General features: G+C 37.7%; 1 protein-coding gene across 3 annotated transcripts in view; it reads left to right on the top strand.

Annotated features, from left to right (window-relative positions):
• Window positions 1-19,034, top strand: part of MBP (myelin basic protein) — a 144,561-nt gene that overhangs the window by 119,436 nt on the left and 6,091 nt on the right. For 2 of the 3 annotated variants that reach the window (XM_060774957.2, XM_060774956.2), the window contains exons 5-8: window positions 6,065-6,196; window positions 9,143-9,253; window positions 12,384-12,419; window positions 15,703-15,735. In XM_060774957.2, coding sequence (XP_060630940.2) covers window positions 6,065-6,196; window positions 9,143-9,253; window positions 12,384-12,419; window positions 15,703-15,735 — 312 coding nt within the window. The remainder of the gene's footprint in view (window positions 1-6,064; window positions 6,197-9,142; window positions 9,254-12,383; window positions 12,420-15,702; window positions 15,736-19,034) is intronic. The other variant, XM_060774958.2, reaches the window with a different exon arrangement.

Below are 19,034 nucleotides of genomic sequence, written 5' to 3'. Positions count from 1 at the left end.
ATGGAAATGCTAACCTCTTACAGTCTGTAGCTGTGCACTTGGGATGCAATAGTTTTAATAGCAGTATTTACAAAAGAGTACTGTTCAATACCTATATATACTATATTGACTGCTGAAATGAGAAAGGAGACCATTCTCATTTCAGAAGTCAATTTCATTATTCCTGGTTGCTAGAGGACAGTATAAAGAAGTGGTGGTTACATATTCTTTCCTCTTAGAAGAATTTCACTTTCCGAAAGCTCATAGTTCTTAGCCAATTCATGAGATAAGGTGGCACTATGATTCCACCTTAACTTCCCTGGCTGTATCCTATGCAATCTTTGGATTTGCAGCTTAAGCACTATAGCTCTCTGCCTGAGAATTTTAAATAGCCATCCTTAAAGGGCAAATCTCAAAATTCTATAGAATGTTGCCAAGACAGTTACAATGGAATCATAATAGTATTGCTGTCATGTGAAAGAGACCCGGTTATTTATTTTGAATTATGGATATGCTGCTGTTTCAGGTTTCCCCATATGCAGATCATTGTACTGCAGAATGTCATTATAGAAATACTTAATTACACACTGGTTAATGGTAGAAGAAAAGGTTTTCGGGCATCCTCCACAGGTGGACTGAACAAAGCCATCTTTTGTGTGTAGAAGCATAGAGATAGAACAATAACATAATTACTTGCTGAAAAGTCCAGAAGCTTTACTTCTGAATTTAATATGGGTGTGTTGATGATTTTGGGGAAGCTACTATAAAATCCTACTGTGTACCAGTTCTCAGTCCTTGACTGATGAATTATACCAAAAGGTTCTAACCTCTTTCCTGAAGAATCTGCAGTGAAATGTAAACATGAACATCAAAGTGATGGAAAGGGGAAAGTTCAAAGCTCTTACTAAAATGTATTCTTCTTATGTTCTGGATTTCTTTTCTCATCAGCCCCAATGGTCAAGGTTATTGCAGGCTTTTTAACCTCAGGACTCTGCTAGGTTGGATCATGTAGAGTCTTCTAATCCACATGGTTCCTTTATGAAAATGGAAAGGGAGATTCTAAATGTCTATCTTTGTTATTGTACACAAATTTATTTATTATTTATCATGCCAGAAGCAAATTGAGAATACAGATATAATGTATAGAAAAACCACAAACAAAGTTAGAAACTTGGCATTATACTAAATTTCATTTGACCAGAAGGTGTTTACTTGGGGTGTCTCTGGAAGTACACAAACAGAAAATACTGACTAATTGCAATCCTGTCTTCTATTATTTGGATATTGTTCATTTGCCATTGCAAAAACTCATTTTGATAGCTGTGGTGGTGAAACTGTTAGACTGGTGATATGCCAGTTCCAGTCCCCATTGAGCTGTGAAGTTCATTAGATGACTTTGCGCCATTCTCTCTCAGCCTGATCGACCTTACAGGTAAATTGGTGGAAAGTGTTATAAAGGATAAAATTATCAACCATACAGAAAGGCAAACCCTGCTGAAAGAGAGTCAACATGGCTTCTGCAAAGGTAAGTTTTGTCTCACTAACCTTTTAGACTTCTTTGAAAATATCAATAAACAGAAGTGATCCTCTAGTAGTTATCTTGGCCTTTCAAAGGATCTGACATTTACCAAAGGATCCCATAACTCCCCAGCTACCTTAGCAATCATGGAATAAGAGGAGAAAATGTCTTATGGATTGAAAACTGGCTAAAGAACAGAAAACAGAGAAATTGTCCATTCTTACAGTGCAGCTATTGGGGTCCTTCAGAGAACTTTACTGAATCCAGTGTGTTTTAGCTTATTCATAAGCAATCTGGAGGTGGGAGCTAAGTAGCGAGGTAGACAAGTTACTGGTAACCTAATGATTTAGGATAGTGTGAACAAAGACTGGTTGAATACATTTATGGAGATGGAATAATAGATAACTTCTAAGTAGAATGGCTTTATGGCACCTTGGTATCAGAGGCAGTGCACCTCTATGAGTTGATGAGGAACACAAGATGGAAGATGTCATTGTACTCAACTTTTGCTGGTGGGCTGCCAAGGCCAATGGGACTACCTACTGTGGGAACAGAATATTAGCCTAGATATGTCTTTGGCATGATCGAAAATGGGTCTTTTAAAATATAGTGAGTTAAAACGGGAAGGGGAAGATCCATAAACACCACTCTGAGCTCTTTGGAGGAAAGTGGAACAAAATATAACAAAATAGGGGGGGTTAGAAAAACGTACTCTTGGGAAGGTCAGTACAAAAGCATGGGTCATTCATGAGTGGTTTATGGTTACAGAGAAATAATAATTTCAAATTGGTAGATGCATGTTATATGGTAGGCTATTTGTTTAAAAAGCAGGTTCTCTCTTCTGTACAAGCACAATCTCAGGTCTTCTGCTCAAATGGAAGGCTGTGCCTTATTGGTAAGTGTCGATATAAATTAAGGGTGGAAAATTTCAAGCCATATTAGAGAACTAAGCCACAGAAACTGTGTGTTTCAAAAGCAAATCATTTTTTTGCATGCTTGCTTGTCTGTTCAGACATGTGTCCTCCCTGGAAAACAGCTACAGGTTATTTTTCACAAAATTACGGACTCCATCCAACAAAATAAGAACAATCTTTTTTTAAATCCCAAGCTTACTTACCAGTTCTCAAAGAGAGAGAGATAGCTGTAGGACTCTTGTTCTACGACATGGGTGGAAAGAAGGTACTAAGAAAAACAACAAAGGTTTGTGGCACCTATTTTCTTCCTCTCTCTAGGGATCTCTCCATTTAGCTTAATGAATACCATTTTACAATAGCTCTTGAATTTGAATTCACCTCACCACTCATTTCCTCTTACCTCCCAGCTTTCATCCACCTGAGCCTGACTGGTTGCCTTGGTAATTCTTGTTGCTTAGTTACCAGAGCTAGGGATGCCCCATTTCCGCTGAATTATGGCAGAAGTTGTTTTCATGGAGATTTGGGGGTGGCAAGATACAAGTAAAAATAGATTAACGCATTCTATTTCCATTAGGGTTAAAAAAATAAGCACAACTACCACAGTAAATCTGAAACTTGGTTTTAAAACAATAGTCCACAGGTTACATGGCCCAAGACAACTCTTTTCCACGAAATTCTATTATCCAGGGATAGGGACAGTATGGACCACAAGCACCAAGGTTGGCCTTGCCAGTATGCATGTGCTCACTAGGTAAACCAACTAGATAAAAACTTTTTGTTTGTTTTTTAAGTGTATACTCATCTTAGAGCAAACAGGAAGGTGCCAGTAATCTACCACCACAGTTAGAGGATTGCAGCTTGATTGAGTCTGAATTGATGTTTTGATATGTGCTCGTGTCTTATTTTATTGTATTTTATATTGTGTTCACTTTTATGTTTCCTTTTAGGCACTTTGTGCCATCTGTAAGCTGCCCCAAGTCCCTTCAGAGAGATGGTGGTGGGATATAAGAATAAAGTTGTTATTATTATTTGAAACACCACAAGATGAATCCACAGCAGACACTCTGCTGGCTGTTGAACTGGATCACACGTCGGACACTTCCCCAAGTGTCTAGGACTGTGTGATGTATTGGAAAATAATGCATGCAAATCCCAGTAAGGTGGCCTTTTGCAGCTGGCAGATGGTAATTTTGCCAACAGCAATTGTGTTTAAGTACAGGCCAAAGTCTTTAGGCACTACACCCAGTGTGCCGATCACCACTGGGACCACTTTGACTGGCTTGTGCCAGAGTCTTTGCAATTTGATCTTTAAATCCTCATATCGTGTCAGCTTTTCCAGTTGTTTCTCTTCAATCCTGCTGTCGCCTGGGATTGCCTTCTTCTTCTTCTTCTTCTTCTTCTTCTTCTTCTTCTTCTTATTATTATTATTATTATTAAATATATGCCAAAGATAGCTCCTATGATCTCTAGAAAAATGGAGGAAAATTCATGGTCCTGGAGCATGCAGCAGGGGAGGTCTACCAGATCCCATAGGGGCTAATTCCGCCTTCCCTCGATTGCCTACTCCTGCCACAATCACAGCAAGGTCTCTGTTATCCTTTAAGAAGGCTTTTAGGATGATGCTTTTAGAAAGGATCCTTGATATGAAAAAGATAGGAAAGGAATACTCTAATTGGACCTTCAGCTGCAGAAGTAATCCTAGAAGTCTGAAATAAATTGGAATAGATCTACTTTATCTGGAACTTCACATGGGAACTCATTACCCAGCAATAGGTGCCTGTCAGTAAGCTAGTCTCTCTAGGCCTCTTCAACTGTCAGGATTTAGGAAAGATTGTAATTATTTGCTGCATCCCAGACTGTATTTCTTTCATTGACAGGTCTCAAGCATACAGGTGTATGGCAATTCCTTTTCTTTCCTTATTCACCTCTAACAATAACAATGTGCCTAAAAGGTCTATTTCAGTGATCTGTAGGTCTGTAAATGTTTTAGCACACACTGCTCTGAGCATCCTGGTTTTGAATAGCCACCAAATTGATCTTCAGGTTTTTATTTTCATTTTGTATCAAAAGCATTGCATAAATTAGTATAAACTCATAAGAATAGAAGGAGCGCAGGCAGCTAAATATCTTTTGACCAAAAACGGGCAACAGCAATAGCTTTGTCTATAGCCTCCAACAATTCTTCCTCTGTACATGAGGCAGGGCATAGTGGACAAGCATACATGATGTTTTTCTTACACAGCCACACATCACATTACCAATTTGGTTTATTTTGATGTTTCTGAGCCTGATGGTAAAGCACTTTTGGTTTAAAACTTAAGCTATCTCCAAGTTGTGACAATGAGTAAAACAATTGTTACTCCTTGGAGTGCTAGTTGAGGGGGAATCTCAGACAGCTATGGCATCAACTAAGTCTATTAATTTCTCTGCTTTCAAAACAAGTAGCAATGGGAATACGATGGCAAGCATTCCTGGAGTAGTTCACATGGTTCAGGTCCTCCATTAATTAAAATATAGGCCTCAAATGAGACTGGAATTTACATACAGATCATGTGTACAATGCATGTATAATCAAATATTCAATGGGAAATTGTCTATATTAGATATTGGTAGAGATGTTGTGGAGCCAGATTTTTATGTTCATGCAGTTCTGAAACTTTGTGTGAGTCAAAGGGTACCACTTAGCAATAGGCTTTATTTTTAATTGTATTGATTCATTCTCTCCCAGATTTATCTTTCTTACAAATTATGAAAAATGTGGCAAGGCAATTTGATCTTTAAAGGTTAATAAATTTAATTTAATTTAAAGGTTAATAAATGAACAGATAAAGCTCTACAAAAATGGACAAAAATACACAACTATATTATGGCATATCCAACTTCTTGGCAAATAGTCTCTGTATGCAGCACCATTCAAAGTGGACCAGTGCCAATCCATGAAAAATTGGCTGGTTTCCAGGGGGGGAAAAAAGAAAAATGAGTAATATCTGATGAGCTAAATATGGTATCATTACACATTGGGGAAGGGGTGTCAGTCCCCAACATGAAATAGCCTGAGAAGCACCGGTTTTATTTAAATATTACTGTCCCCAGTTGTAGTTAATACAGAGTGTTTCGAAATGATGGATGCAATTTCAAAGCAGTATATTTCATGATAGCAACATGTTACAGTTACACGAAACATTGCAAATGGGTTAATGAGTTATCAAGTTTTAGTAACCATTTTGAGCCAGAAACAAATCTATAAAATAAATGCAAATTGAGAATATCTCATTAGACCTTATGTTGCTGGGTCTCAGTCCTGCAAATAACTGAGGCTAGAGACTGTTTGTGTGCTGGGAGAGGCATCTAGTGGTAATATTTGAAACTCTATGCCCCACCCTTTCAAGTGGTAAGAATTTCATTCATTAGTGGTTTATGGTTAGAGAGAAATAGTAATTTCAAATTGGGTCCATTTTTTGATACACTCTGTATATTGAATGCCAAGCAGCTGGAAGAAAACATGAGAAATTCAGACATTGTGCTCAACTTTTGTTTTAGACTATTTTGGAACAAATGTTAAGTAAATGTCTGTTTTTGCTGCTAACAACAAGAGCATGAGATTGAATTACATATATTAAATATAGTGCTCATTAAACCTTATTTTACCTAGTCTCACAGTACCTTTGAAAGGCATGAGAGCAGTCACAAGACTTCCCTTGGTCTAGGACGCTGGGAGCTTTCAAGTTACACAGCTTGCAAGTTAAACTTCTTCAGGTGGAATGGAAAAGTAGCTAAGTCTCAGGTATATAGAGGGCAAAATTAGTTACAAATACAAACATTACAACATGCGAGCTAAGAATATCCAACACACTTTAACACATTTAACTTGTTCTGCAATGTGCTCTTAGTCACCTTTAGAAAGGGGACCTTACATTAAAAGAGCATCATACTATATTGTTCATCTACCATGTAATGGATCAAATATGATTTGAACTGATTCATCATCATACATACCTACTAATAGTAACCTCTGTCCTTTAAGTCATGGCTCCTATGTAGATAGAATGGTATTATCTATATAAAAGAGGGAGATATCCACAGGCTTGTGATGTACCCAGAAGTTGGAGAAAATGAAAAATCCTTTTTGGAGAACCTTAGTTGGTATGTTGGGCAAACAAGAACAGCCCAATGGGGACAGAACAAGACAAGAAGCCATGAAAAATGACTGATGGTTGGAAAGGGGGAAAGAAGCATGACTGGCTGGCTGAAACGGTCAACAGGACCATTCCATACTATAGTATTTCTCCTACCCATGTCCAAAATTCAAACATGAGCGCCATCACTTGTGTCGAGATAAATGGCACATCTTCACATACATATATATGGGAGTTATCAACAGACTCAAATACTGATTTTGCTGAAATCCAAAGATAGATAGATAAGATAGATAGATAGATAGATAGATAGATAGAGGTGAAACCGCCCAATAAGACTGAGCATGTTCAACAACCATATAATGCTGACTGGCATTTAAAATGGAAAAGACAAACCAGGAAGGAGGGATGAAACAGACCAGAGTGAAACATAATGGAGTATGCTACATAAAAGCACTTTGAGAACAACAAAGTGGCCCTGCTCTTGAATCAACATATTTTCCAATTAATTATCTCCTGTTAATCTGAGCTAAGAGTCTGTTCACGGGTTGCACAGCATAATATTATGTCAATATAGGTTAACTGAAGTTATCAAATAAAACCTCTGTGCAATCAACTGCATGATGAGCAGTACTACTCTCCACTTGCCCAGTTGACCCAATTCCCCATCCACCATTAAGGGCCACATTTAGAGTAGCTCCTAGACAGAGCAACCATTTGAGGTAACAGGGTTTGTGCAACCTTAAATAGAACATCGCCCTTGCACAACCTCTGAAAACCAAAACTGTTTATGTAACAACAGTTATGAGAGTTCAAAGCTGCAACATAATTCTGGTCATAGTGGCCAATCTCTTTTGTTTCACCTACTTTTCTCTGAAGTATAAAGGTCCTTTGACACTGGAGGCCATTATGTCATTCTTTCCTAGCTGAACATTGTCTATGTGTCTTGTTGACCTTTCTGCTAACTGGTTATGTGGGGGAATTAGCTAAGCCTGTCTGGAAATATTTGTAACCCAGTAGGCCAATTTTTATCTAGATACATTTGGGATAAAGAACATTCCACCTCACTCAGTTAACATCAGCCATAGCGCATAACTTCATAATTCATTTTATTTTAAAAAATTACATACTTTAAAGCATTAATGCCTAAAGATTTTTTTTCTATGTAACTTGAAAGCATCTAGATTTGTAGTACGACTTGGTCCAATGTTTTGTTTGCTTTTTGCTTTATTTTCATCTCTTATTCCAACATCCCTCCTAAGACTCTTGGTGGATACAGATTATCATTTACCACAAGCTGGCAATTTGTTAACAAAAATAGGAACATTGAAAGCTGCCTGATACTGAGTCAGACCATTGGTCCATCTAGCCCAGTATTGTCAACACTGACTGGCAGCGGCTCTCCAGTATTTTGTCAGGAGTCTTTCCTAGCCATACCTGGAGATCCCTGGTATTTCCTGGTGGTCTTCCATCCAAATACTAACCAGGCGCTGCTTAGTTTCCAAAATCAGACAAGATTGGTGTGTTCAGGGAGGTATAGTAGAACTGGAACCTCCTCTTGATAGCATATGGTCCAATTTGTAGTCTTCTAAAAAAAAGAATTTTCTGCATCCACAGTTGAACATCAGTAAGCTGTTCTTCATATGGCTATAAAGTGTGGTGAGGTTACAAAGAAGCCATCCCATGCTAAATGGCTTTCTGTATCCACCCCCAGTTGCAAAGGAAAGAGTAGCCTAATCTCATGCAAATAGTTCCACATCCTAAATATTTAAATTATTGACCAACTGGGGACTGTCAAAAACAAAGACCTCCGTTCAACATCTCCTTTTTATTTACCAAAAGATAAGTGCATACTGAGGTCAACAACAATGTTACATGATTTACAGATAGACCTGGGTTTTCAACATCTACACCCAAGAAGGATCTATCTTTGGTTGCAAGATTTCAAAGGGCCATGGTCAGTCAGAGCAGACTGGACTGACCTAGGGTCTGACTCAGCTTCATATTTTATGATCAACAATTAATAACAGAATGCCCATGCCCATGTTTTGAAGGTGCTGTGCAAAAAGACTAGGGATTTCAAGGAGAAGTGGTGATAGGATAGATGTTCATGCATAAGGAAAACACTGGTCTCTGCAAATGTAATGTTTCATCAGATATATTAACCATAAAATATTTTACTGCCAAGAAATTATATTTGTGGCAAAAGCAGAACACAGAAGATTGCATGCAATGAATAGGTTGATTATTGGCCCTTAGCCACAACAGCTGAAAATGGAATATCCATATTCAGGAGCAGTATACCTCTGAATACAAGGTAGAAAATGATTGCCTTTGTGCCCTGCATCTGGGCTTCCTGCTAGCATTTGGCTGGCCACTGCTGGGAGACTATGCTGGACTGGATGAGCCCTTCGGTCTGATCTATTAGGTTTCTATGCTCTTCTGTATCCAATATCTCTTTCCATTTCCTTTCATCTCCTCTTTATTTAAGAATAATGTGATTGATTCGGATTGGCTTTCCAAAGGGGAGCATGTTTTTCTCTCTCTTTCAGGTTGCATATTGATCTACAAATATAACTTATCCTGTGTTTCAGGACTATCACCATGCTGCCAGAGCTAGCCACGTAAGTTCTCTGCCTCACCAAAGGTCTCAGCGTGGACATTATGTGGATGACAACCCAGTAGTCCACTTCTTCAAGAGCATTGTAAGTTTGCCTTCCACTTTAGTCATTTTGGGCTGAAAGGAAATCCCCTCCTTTAAAAAAATACAATACTTATCTAATAACACCCAAAGGTCAGTTATACAGCAGAATAGAATACTGACAGGGTAAACAAATATTGTGTATGCCATTTCTTTTTGAAAAATCCACAATCCCCTATACAAATAAACAGATGTACAAATATACTTTGCATAACCTGTTGTATTCTCTTTAATGGAAGGATTACTTCTACTATCTTAAGGGAATATCTGGATCCATCTCCTCCAAGACTTATGAGGGTGGATCTTATATGAATATTAGAGTCTCACGGCACCAACTGTCCTAGTTTGGCTAGAAAAATGTACTTATCTCTCTACCCATTTTTTCAGGTACTTTCCCAATGCTAGCTTGTCTCCTCTATTCCTTTTCCTCTTTGTCCTCAGCTTACTTTGATTGCTGCTAGCTGAGTTGAAACTGCAAATTTGTATTGAGCAGAAAGAGTGGAGAAGGAAAGGATTTTGGTTTTCTTAGTTGGCCAGGGATAGCCCCGCTAAAACTTTTGTGTTCCTTTTTAACACCTTTGGCCTCCTTGACCACATTCTGATCTTGTTCGTTCAGATGTGCGCTGATTTTAATCTGTGAACTGTTGGAGGACATGTTGGAACTAGACCAGAGCCAATACTGTTATTAAGGCAACTTGGGAGAAAGTTGTACTGAACTCCTGTCTATAAGGCTGGTCAATAAATCATGCAGTTTCAATTACAGGACTTTAAAAACTTGTTTGGTTTACAGTGTCGTCTATTTCCAACCCACCTTTAAAGAAACCAATCTGTTGCCTTTGTCTGCTTTGAATTTAATATTGTGCTTTTGGTTTCCCGTGTTAGGTTTATAAAATAGCTTTTACTTTTAAAGATTATTTTTTAAAAGACATTTCCCAAACAAGCAAAAGTGGGAAGGAAAAAATAGAAACCAGTTATGATTGTGCATTTGAGAATTGATTTTTCAGGAGTAGAAGAAAGTCTCCTGTTTTTAAAATTGGCCTGCTTTAATACTAACAGAAGCAAGCGAAAAAATGCAATTTAGGGAGAAGGATTGAGAATTCTCGGCCAGAGAGACTGTCTGGGGCCTCGCCAAACTACAGCCCCCAGGATTTCATAAGATGTTGCCATTGCTATTAAAGTGGACCTAAAGTGCTCAAATTATGTAGGGAGAAAAGACCTAAATTTCGTGATATCCAAAACTATCCAAGTTATTCTGGAATTATAGGCAGAAAATGCAACAACCCCAGCCCCCTATTTCTGAAATTGAAAAGCAAATATAATATGACACTAAACAAGGAATGTTTGGAAAGGGAAACACTTGGCTCCATTCCATAAAACATTACTAAAGAAAAGAAACATACACATTGAGATAATGTATTCTGGTTAAATCTCTTTTCACATCAGCTCTACAGTAAACATTACCGACATGAACATTTATATGAATTTCCCTGAGAATTTATATAGGATGAAGGTAAGTTGTTGCTCACAATGTGGGAAAAGTTGAGAGACCTTTTTGTCCACAAAGATTGCATAGTCAAAAGATATAAACTGTGTTTGAAATACTGAGCTGTAAAAAATGTAAATTTACCAGAGACTCTGTAAATGCTGAGAGACTCCCTTGTTTGTCAAGCTGCCTTCAATTTTTGACAGCCCTATTAAAAGATTTCCTCCTGAATGTTTTAAACGTCTGATAAACTGTTTCTAGTTTGTGAACTGTGTTGTAAATCCCTCAGGCTCATCCCATAAGCCAGGGTAAAGAGCTACATAAGCAGGGAGTTGTCTGAAAATTTTGCTATTCATATCAGATCATTCCCCTGCCACCTCTTGAGCATCTGAAAAGTGGAAGAGCAGAAAATCCAACTAATAAAGAACATTTTAAAATGTAGTCTTAGACAGTACATTTTAAGCTCACAATGTCCTGTCTTAGGCTACTTTTAAAAGGCATTACATAACTGCTGAAAGCAGCCAACATCATGTCTCTGATTCCGCTTTCCTCAGTCACATGCATTGAACGAAAATATATATTGTCTTCCTATTTTCATGTCTTGCTCTACTTAATTGGTTTCTACCTGCATATGCCAAGGAAACCAAACCAAGTGGAAAGAAAATATCTCATATGTTTTGTTTTGCTACACACCATCAAAGGAAAGAGAATATGATGTAAGGCTGATAACATAGTTCTCCCTGCATCCAGTTCTTTTCTGAGGATCTAATAAACTGGGCTACAAAACTAAGTTCTGTAATAAATTTACCCATCAGATCTGGAATAAAATGGGAGGAATCTGCTTAACAACATTCTTCTGGGAAGTAGAATATACAGTAGTCTGGGCTGACATATCAAAAGGGCTCTATGAATAAGGAGAATCATACAGATGATAATCATTTTCATTCTGAGAAATCTTAACAGGGTTTACAGATCACATTAGAATCCAATAAGATCATTTCCTCAAGAAAGGTGCTGGAATGTCTTTCAGAATATATTTAAAGAACAAAGAGGCATTCTTAATGAAATCTGAGACAAAAAAAAGTTTAGTTTAAAAAACCTTTCTAATTTTTAGGGCATCATCACCATCAGTCACTTAATTTCTAGTGTCCAGCATGTATGATCACATATATAGCAAAATAGTATTATACTCACACAGGAGGACAACCCTAGAAGCCTTCAAAGGATTCCAGTGTTTGATTTCTTTGTGAACATTGAATTCTGTAGAACCCTGCAGCACATCACTACATTAAATGACATCCCTTCTGCTCTTACTTAAGAATAAGCTCAATTCAACTCACATGTATAGAATCTGGTTATAAATTCAGTGATAATCATGGGATTTTATAGGGTAGTAATACCTACATAAGGGCTGAAAATGTACAGTAGAAAATAGAAGAGGACAAAACGCCTTGCGGTGGGGGAGAACCAATCATCCCCAATAAGGACTGAACATGCTCAGTGGAGACAGAATATTGCTTAACTGCTAAAATTGAGTGGGAGGCACTAGAAAACAGAATATCCTCAAAAAAGGAACAGGCTCTCTGGAATGCAATGCTGTTTAGAATAATACATTCTGAAGAGAGATTCTAATTCCTAATTTCCTCTTTAGGTGTCACCCAGGTCAACTCCCCCCATGCAGGCAAAGGTAAGTGTCATGTAAACATTTGTCATGGATTCATGTTAGAGGCCCCAATTGTACTGAGCAATGGCCTCCTTACTTAGAATTACCAATACTTCCTTTCCCCCCGAATACTGCTATATAACACTTTTTTCTATACATATTGCTGTTTCAAAGCAGCTGCATGTTGATCAGCATTAAGGTCTTTCTCTTCTGGCTGAGTGGTTGTTCATTTTCTCAGTGAGATTTCCTCTGGCTTCAAACTAAAAGGAGGGTAAAGCTTTGATGTTTTTCTTCATCTGGTCTGCTGAACATTATGAGAGTAGCTAGAGATACATTACCCCAAGAAATAAAAAATGCACATTTTTTCCTTTCTTTCTGTCTTTCTTTCTTTCTATGATTCTATCTATTGAGATATGATTCTATCTATTGAGATATGATCACTATCAATTAAAGAGGAGTGCAGAACATCTTGATCAACATCTTGATCAATTAAGAGAGAGTGACCTGTATGCCTCCTTAGTCTACACTAGTGGTTCTCAACCTGTAGGTCCACAGGTGTTTTGGCCTACAACTCCCAGAAATCTCAGCCAGTTTAACAGCTGTTAGGATTTCTGGGAGTTGGAGGCCAAAACATCTGGCAACCCACAAGTTTAGAACCACTGATCTACACTTTAGGGCCCCTTCCACACAGCTGAATACAACCCCACATTTCTGCCTTGATATGCTTGGATATAGGGCTGTGTGGGAGGGAAGGGCCCTAGGTGCTATTGATGGGCAATTTCAAGATCCCAACTACACTGTCTTCCTACTGTTATCTTTAAACCAGACTCAGATAGGACAGCTCTTCAAAAAGAGGGCACCCCTAAACATAATGCTGTCATCTGACATCCTTTCATATTGAGGATTATTTCCAAAAATAAGAAATAATGGCAAAGGTCATCTGTAAGAGGCCACAATTGCTTGATACCAAATGCTAAAAACTACGTTCCCAATTTATAAACAGCTTTTGACATCCCCAGATTAGAGAGACTTGTTCTACTTTTTCTTTTACTGCTTTTGAGTCTCTGCTCAACTTCCAAGGACAACTTCTCAGCAGGTTGCTGCCTGCATTGCTTCTTCACATTCCCCCTCCTCCTTCAGTCAAAGATCATTGTGGCATAGCTCATTTCTCCAACTCTGAGAACCTAAATTTATATTATACCCACATTTTGCATGTTTATACATCATACAGATGGAGCAAGGGAAACTATCATTGCTGGGCAAGAAAGGAATGTGAAAATAAATATGATTCTAAGTGGAATTTAAAAACCCGACACTCTTTCTTCCCCTTGAAAGTCAGTAGGGCAGAGTATTCCAAATGGTAAGTGGCACTACTGAAAAATTTGTAAAGTTAGGAAACAACATTCCTGTTATGGAGCAGTGAGGTTCAACTGGCCACACATATGGAAGAAGGTATATATGTAATAAGGGATTCATAAATCAGTATGTCAACAAGATAACCACAGATATAGTTTGATGCCTAATAGGAAGACAGTACAATTATTTCATCCCAATGATCTACTGAGCATTCCAGTTGCTGCACTAACTACAGCTTCCAAATCAGGCACCAAGGTCAGCCCAACAAAACATGCATTATGATAGTCTATAATGTCATCAGTGCATGAATCACAGTTGAAAGGGTATGTGTCAATAGATGGAGTTAACATATCAATTAAAGAAGTTAATGGACTGAGGTCACCCAGTGATAGATGGAGATCTAGATCCAGAAGCATCTTCCAGTGTTGTAGCTGTTTCTTTAAAGAAAGTGTAACATCACCCAGAAGAAGTAAGCAACACGATTCCCAGACCTTGGTCCCAATGACCCACAGATTTTTGTCTCATCAGGACTCAACTTCAGCGGTAGCCTTCTTTATCACCACATTTTGTGATATAAAGCAATGGTTTTTCCTAGGATCCAAATGATTCATTTGTATTAGTTTTCACCAGTCGTGCCTTACTTTAATGAACACTGCTGAATCTAGAGAACCAAAGCTCCAAACATATCAGTCAGTTCTTCTCATTGTATTTGTTGCATTTGTTACATGTTATGGGAAACGGCAGAATACAAACAGGTACAAAGTCTCAATCAGATGAGTACTTCAGAAGTGCTCTAAAATGTTGATGGGAAGACTGGTTTTGAACTAGTTCTCAGCTGCAGTTCTTTCCTAAACAATTAGATAAAATTCATGAAATTTACAACACTTACAATATATAATTATTTGAATTTATTTTCCTTTTTTACAGATGCATATCTTAATATCCAAATCAAATTGCATGAAACTAATAGTGACTGAACATGTATTTTTTACCCTAAATCAGCAATTAAAAACCTATAATTCTCTGAGGATTTAGTTCCCTAGTCACTTTTAAGCAACTTCTCACAAGAAGATGTGTTTTAAGATGAACATCCAAGACTTGATTACAATTTATTAGTTATATTTAAATAATTAATAGATCCAGTGTGATGTAGTGGATTAAGCATTGGAGAACAGCTATGCAGACCAGGCTTCCAATCTCCTGCTTGACCATGGAAGCACACTGGATGAGCTTTGGTATGTCCCTCTCTCTCAGCTTCTGAGAAAAGCAATAGTAAACTCACTCAGAATAAATCTTGCCAAGAAAACCCTGTGATAGGTAGGGACTCTGTAGGTTAGAAACGTCTTGAAGACACAAAACAATGGAATTACAGGTGGTCTTGTGGTCTTCTTCATTTCCTCCACTGAGCTCATGGTTTGTCACCTCCCCTCTTTTGTTCTAAAAAGTAGAAAAGGTTGAACGAAAGTAACTGGGCCAAAATCACCCAATGAGTTGTATGATTTGGGAACTGAAATATGAGTTTTCCAAATCCCACTCAAACACTTGAACCGCTGCATTACATTTTGAAGTAGAGTTGTCTCTCCATATCCACAGATTCTGCATCTACTTTCAACCATTCACGGTTTGAAAATATATATTTTAAAATTTCCAAAGCAAACTATGATTTTGCTATTTTATATATGCCACATTGTACATAAGGGGTCTTCAGCATCCATGGATGTTTGGTATCCATACGGGCTTCTAGAATACAATCCCAGTGGATCTCAAGGGCCCACTGTAGCATTATACCACCTCAAAATGGTAGTACCTGTCTCTCTTTTTATTTTTGAAACTTGGATCCTAGTCAACAAAGGAACCCTCTTCTGCTGAGGATTCTTCTCCTCTACAATTTCAGTGCAATTTGGTCCCACGGTGGTCACCATGTCACTGTTTCTGTTTCTTATATGTGCAGGGGAGAGGATCGCCCTTCAGCAGGTTTAGCTGGGTAAGTGACGAAAATGCTTTCACTTGCAACCATTTATTTTTCCATGACCCAAATAGCATTTATTCCCCAGCTGTTTTGCCTTTTTAGCCAAATACTGCCATTTGTGTTTATGACTATTGCTTCTTTGCTTTTTTTTATCTATACCCAGCTCTAAAACAATGTCTTTACATTCATGGTTTCATTGCTTGCTTTAATCCAAAAGTTCATTGGACTTCCAGTGTCATTAAAAACCTGTTTACTTCAGACCCAAGCAACTTTACTGCATGGTTCCTTTAAGGCTACTTAGAGGTTCTACTGATTTTTTGTGTTTTGTGAAATTGGGATGATATTTTTTTTAAAGGGTGAGTTGCTTGAAAAAAAATACATTACATACAAGACCACCTGTACAGAGCCAAAATATACGCTATTCGATACGGTATATATATTTCACATTTTATTGTAGTATAACGTGACCATTTAGCTATTTAGCATGGCCATATGTTGAAATGGAGGAGAAAAAGACAACTTTTTATTCTTCATGGTAGGCTGAATTATATAAATGAAACCACTGTGCAGAAAGCTATTTGATTTCATTAACTATTAGAATGCTGTAATGCATCAGAACATTGAAGAGTGTAAATGTTAAAAGAAATACAGTAGAGCCTCGCTTATCCAACATAAATGAGCCGGCAGAATGATAGATAAGCAAAAATGTTGGATAATAAGGAGGAATCAAGGAAAAGCCTATTAAACATCAAATTACATTATGATTTTACAAATTAAGCACCAAAACATCATGTTTTACAACAAATTGGAAGAAAAAGCAGTTCAATACATGGTAACGTTATGTAGTAATTACTGTATTTACGAATTTAGCACCAAAACATCGCTATGTATTGAAACAACTGTGGATCCTGTTGGGAGGCAGACAGAACGTTGGATGAGTGAAGGTTGGATAAGTGAGATTCTACTGTATTACTATTTTTATAGAGAGCCACAGCATTGTTGTGGTTTGAACATCCAACGATGACTCTGGAGACCATGGTTTGAAACAGCTGTAGATATGGGCGGGAGGCAGACTGCATTTGATAATACAGAACATTGGATGAATGAAGGTTGGATAAGGGAGACTCTACTGTACTCTACTGTATGAAGAGCTAAACTTTCTCCAATGAAAAAGAACTCAAAGAATGTTGGTTTCTGTGCTGGAAAACTATATACCTTTTTGTGCAAACAAAAGTTCCCCAACCAAGTTCCAAAGTGAAAAGATTTTCTTTTCTTCCCCTCCCTTTTAAATCAAGGATGCAAATACCCATATTTTTGTATCCCTTGTACTAATTAATGTTAATAGATAATGATGTAAAAACCTCACAACCAGAAACTAGTTGGCCTTGATTATCTGAGGAGGAAAGGACTGTCAATAAACAAAGGGTTAAAGGCATCTTCTGGACAAAGTACATGTCAAGATGGCTCAGTGTCACTCCAAAAGAATAGTTGACAGGACAAGATATGGCTGGGAGACAAAAGAACAATCCTACATTTTAAAGCTGTTCTCTAACAGAATATTGACACTTACCTTATCAAAGCATAATAATAGTGTTTGGATAAATATTAGGTATTACATTGTGCGATTTTCCTGCTTCTTGGCAAGGGGGTTGACTGGATGGCATATGAGGTGTTTTCCAACTCAATGAGTCTATGATTCTATGAAGTCTTTCACAGCCAGAATCACTGGAGTGTTTTGTGGTTTCTAGGCTGCATGGCCGTGTTCTAACAGCATTTTCTCCTGACGTTTCACCTGCCTCTATGGTTGCCATCCTCAAAAGATGCCAGCCACAGAAGCAAGTGAAACATCAGGAGAAAATGCTGCCAAAACACGGCCATATAGCCCAGAAACATAGAGCTGGAAGACACCTCATGTCCAACCTCCTGCAAAGAAGCAGGTAAATCACATTTAAAGAAACCACACAACACTCCAATATTGGGTATTGATAGTAATTGTAAGGTGGGGTGTGGGTTTTTTTTGGTTCATATTGAACCAATGTGATTTTTTAAATGCCTACTGGTAAAGTTATTTCCATCAGAATTCACAACTGTGGAGCTTTTTTCCAAAAGGTACCAGCACGGCCTGAACAAATTTTGCTAGACTTGGGAAAAAAACCTGCTGAGGACATGCGTTCTTTTGCTATAAAATGCAATTTTATAATCCCTTTATCAAAGTGGTTTGACAAATTTTGATAATTTTGATCCATACATAATATTCTATTCCTAGCCAACAATGAGCTGACACCTATAACACATTTTTTAATCTTATTTTGTTTTGGAATTTGGTAACCTTTTGGAAGCAAAGCCAATGAATGTAAAACCATAGCTGGGCAAAACCTGTTGCTTAATCATATTTTCAACAGTCTTCCCACTGCTTAAGGAATCTGTGTTTGTCACTCTTGCAAAGTACAAGTAGAACTGTTGGTACTTTATGAAATATAGCTAGGGTATAACAGATTTAAAACAAGTGCATGGAAGTCATAAACAAAATGAAAGCTCACAGAGTGATGTTAGATTAAATTTACAGCAAGGACACAATGGCAGTGTCCATCATCAGCAAGACATTTTGCTAGGCCATAAAAGATCATTGCCAATCGCTTTATTGCTTCAGTTAAACGCTTGAGTGGTCTCAGTACAGTTCCAACTCATTTCCACCATATATTAGGTAGCGGTAAGCACATGGCAACCTGAGCAAACTGGGCAGGTATGGATTCCACAGTGATCTTTTATCCTTCAAAATTAATGCTGTGCCCAAGATAAAATGCAGTGGTTTAATTTTTTAAAAGGGGCATTCTGCTTGTAGTGCAATGTGTTGAATCAGTTTTCATAAGCATCCATGGATGCTGCATATTTTATTTGTCAGTTCTGAATTTAAATTAAAGTGCCTTTTCACAGTTGCTCAGCCAAGTTCTGCTAAGTCTACCAGTTTCTTTCAAACAGTTATGCAATAACTTTCATCGACCTTTCCTCATTTTTAACAATGCTTTCCAACAAGGGGATAATGCTGATATGTAAGTACATGTTCCTTCTCAGTGACCTTGTGTTCACATTTTCAGCTTTCCTATTAAATATCATACTGTTAACCATGACAATCCTTTTATTTTATCATTGCTTCTTTGGACGAAAGTCCCATACGTAGTCATACTGACTGGGTCTTGCTTCTAGATCAGTTGGTAGATTATCACAGCCCTGTTATTTTATGTGCTTGTTTTAAGAAAATTTTACCCCCATTTTCATATTCTAAAGTAATGCATTCAAATGACACACCAGAGGTA

This window comes from Anolis sagrei, chromosome 4 (assembly GCF_037176765.1).
Source record: "Anolis sagrei isolate rAnoSag1 chromosome 4, rAnoSag1.mat, whole genome shotgun sequence".
In the NCBI taxonomy this organism is placed as follows: domain Eukaryota; kingdom Metazoa; phylum Chordata; class Lepidosauria; order Squamata; family Dactyloidae; genus Anolis; species Anolis sagrei.
The sequence above is the reverse complement of the archived record's forward strand: the minus strand, read 5'-3'. Positions and strand labels throughout refer to the sequence as shown.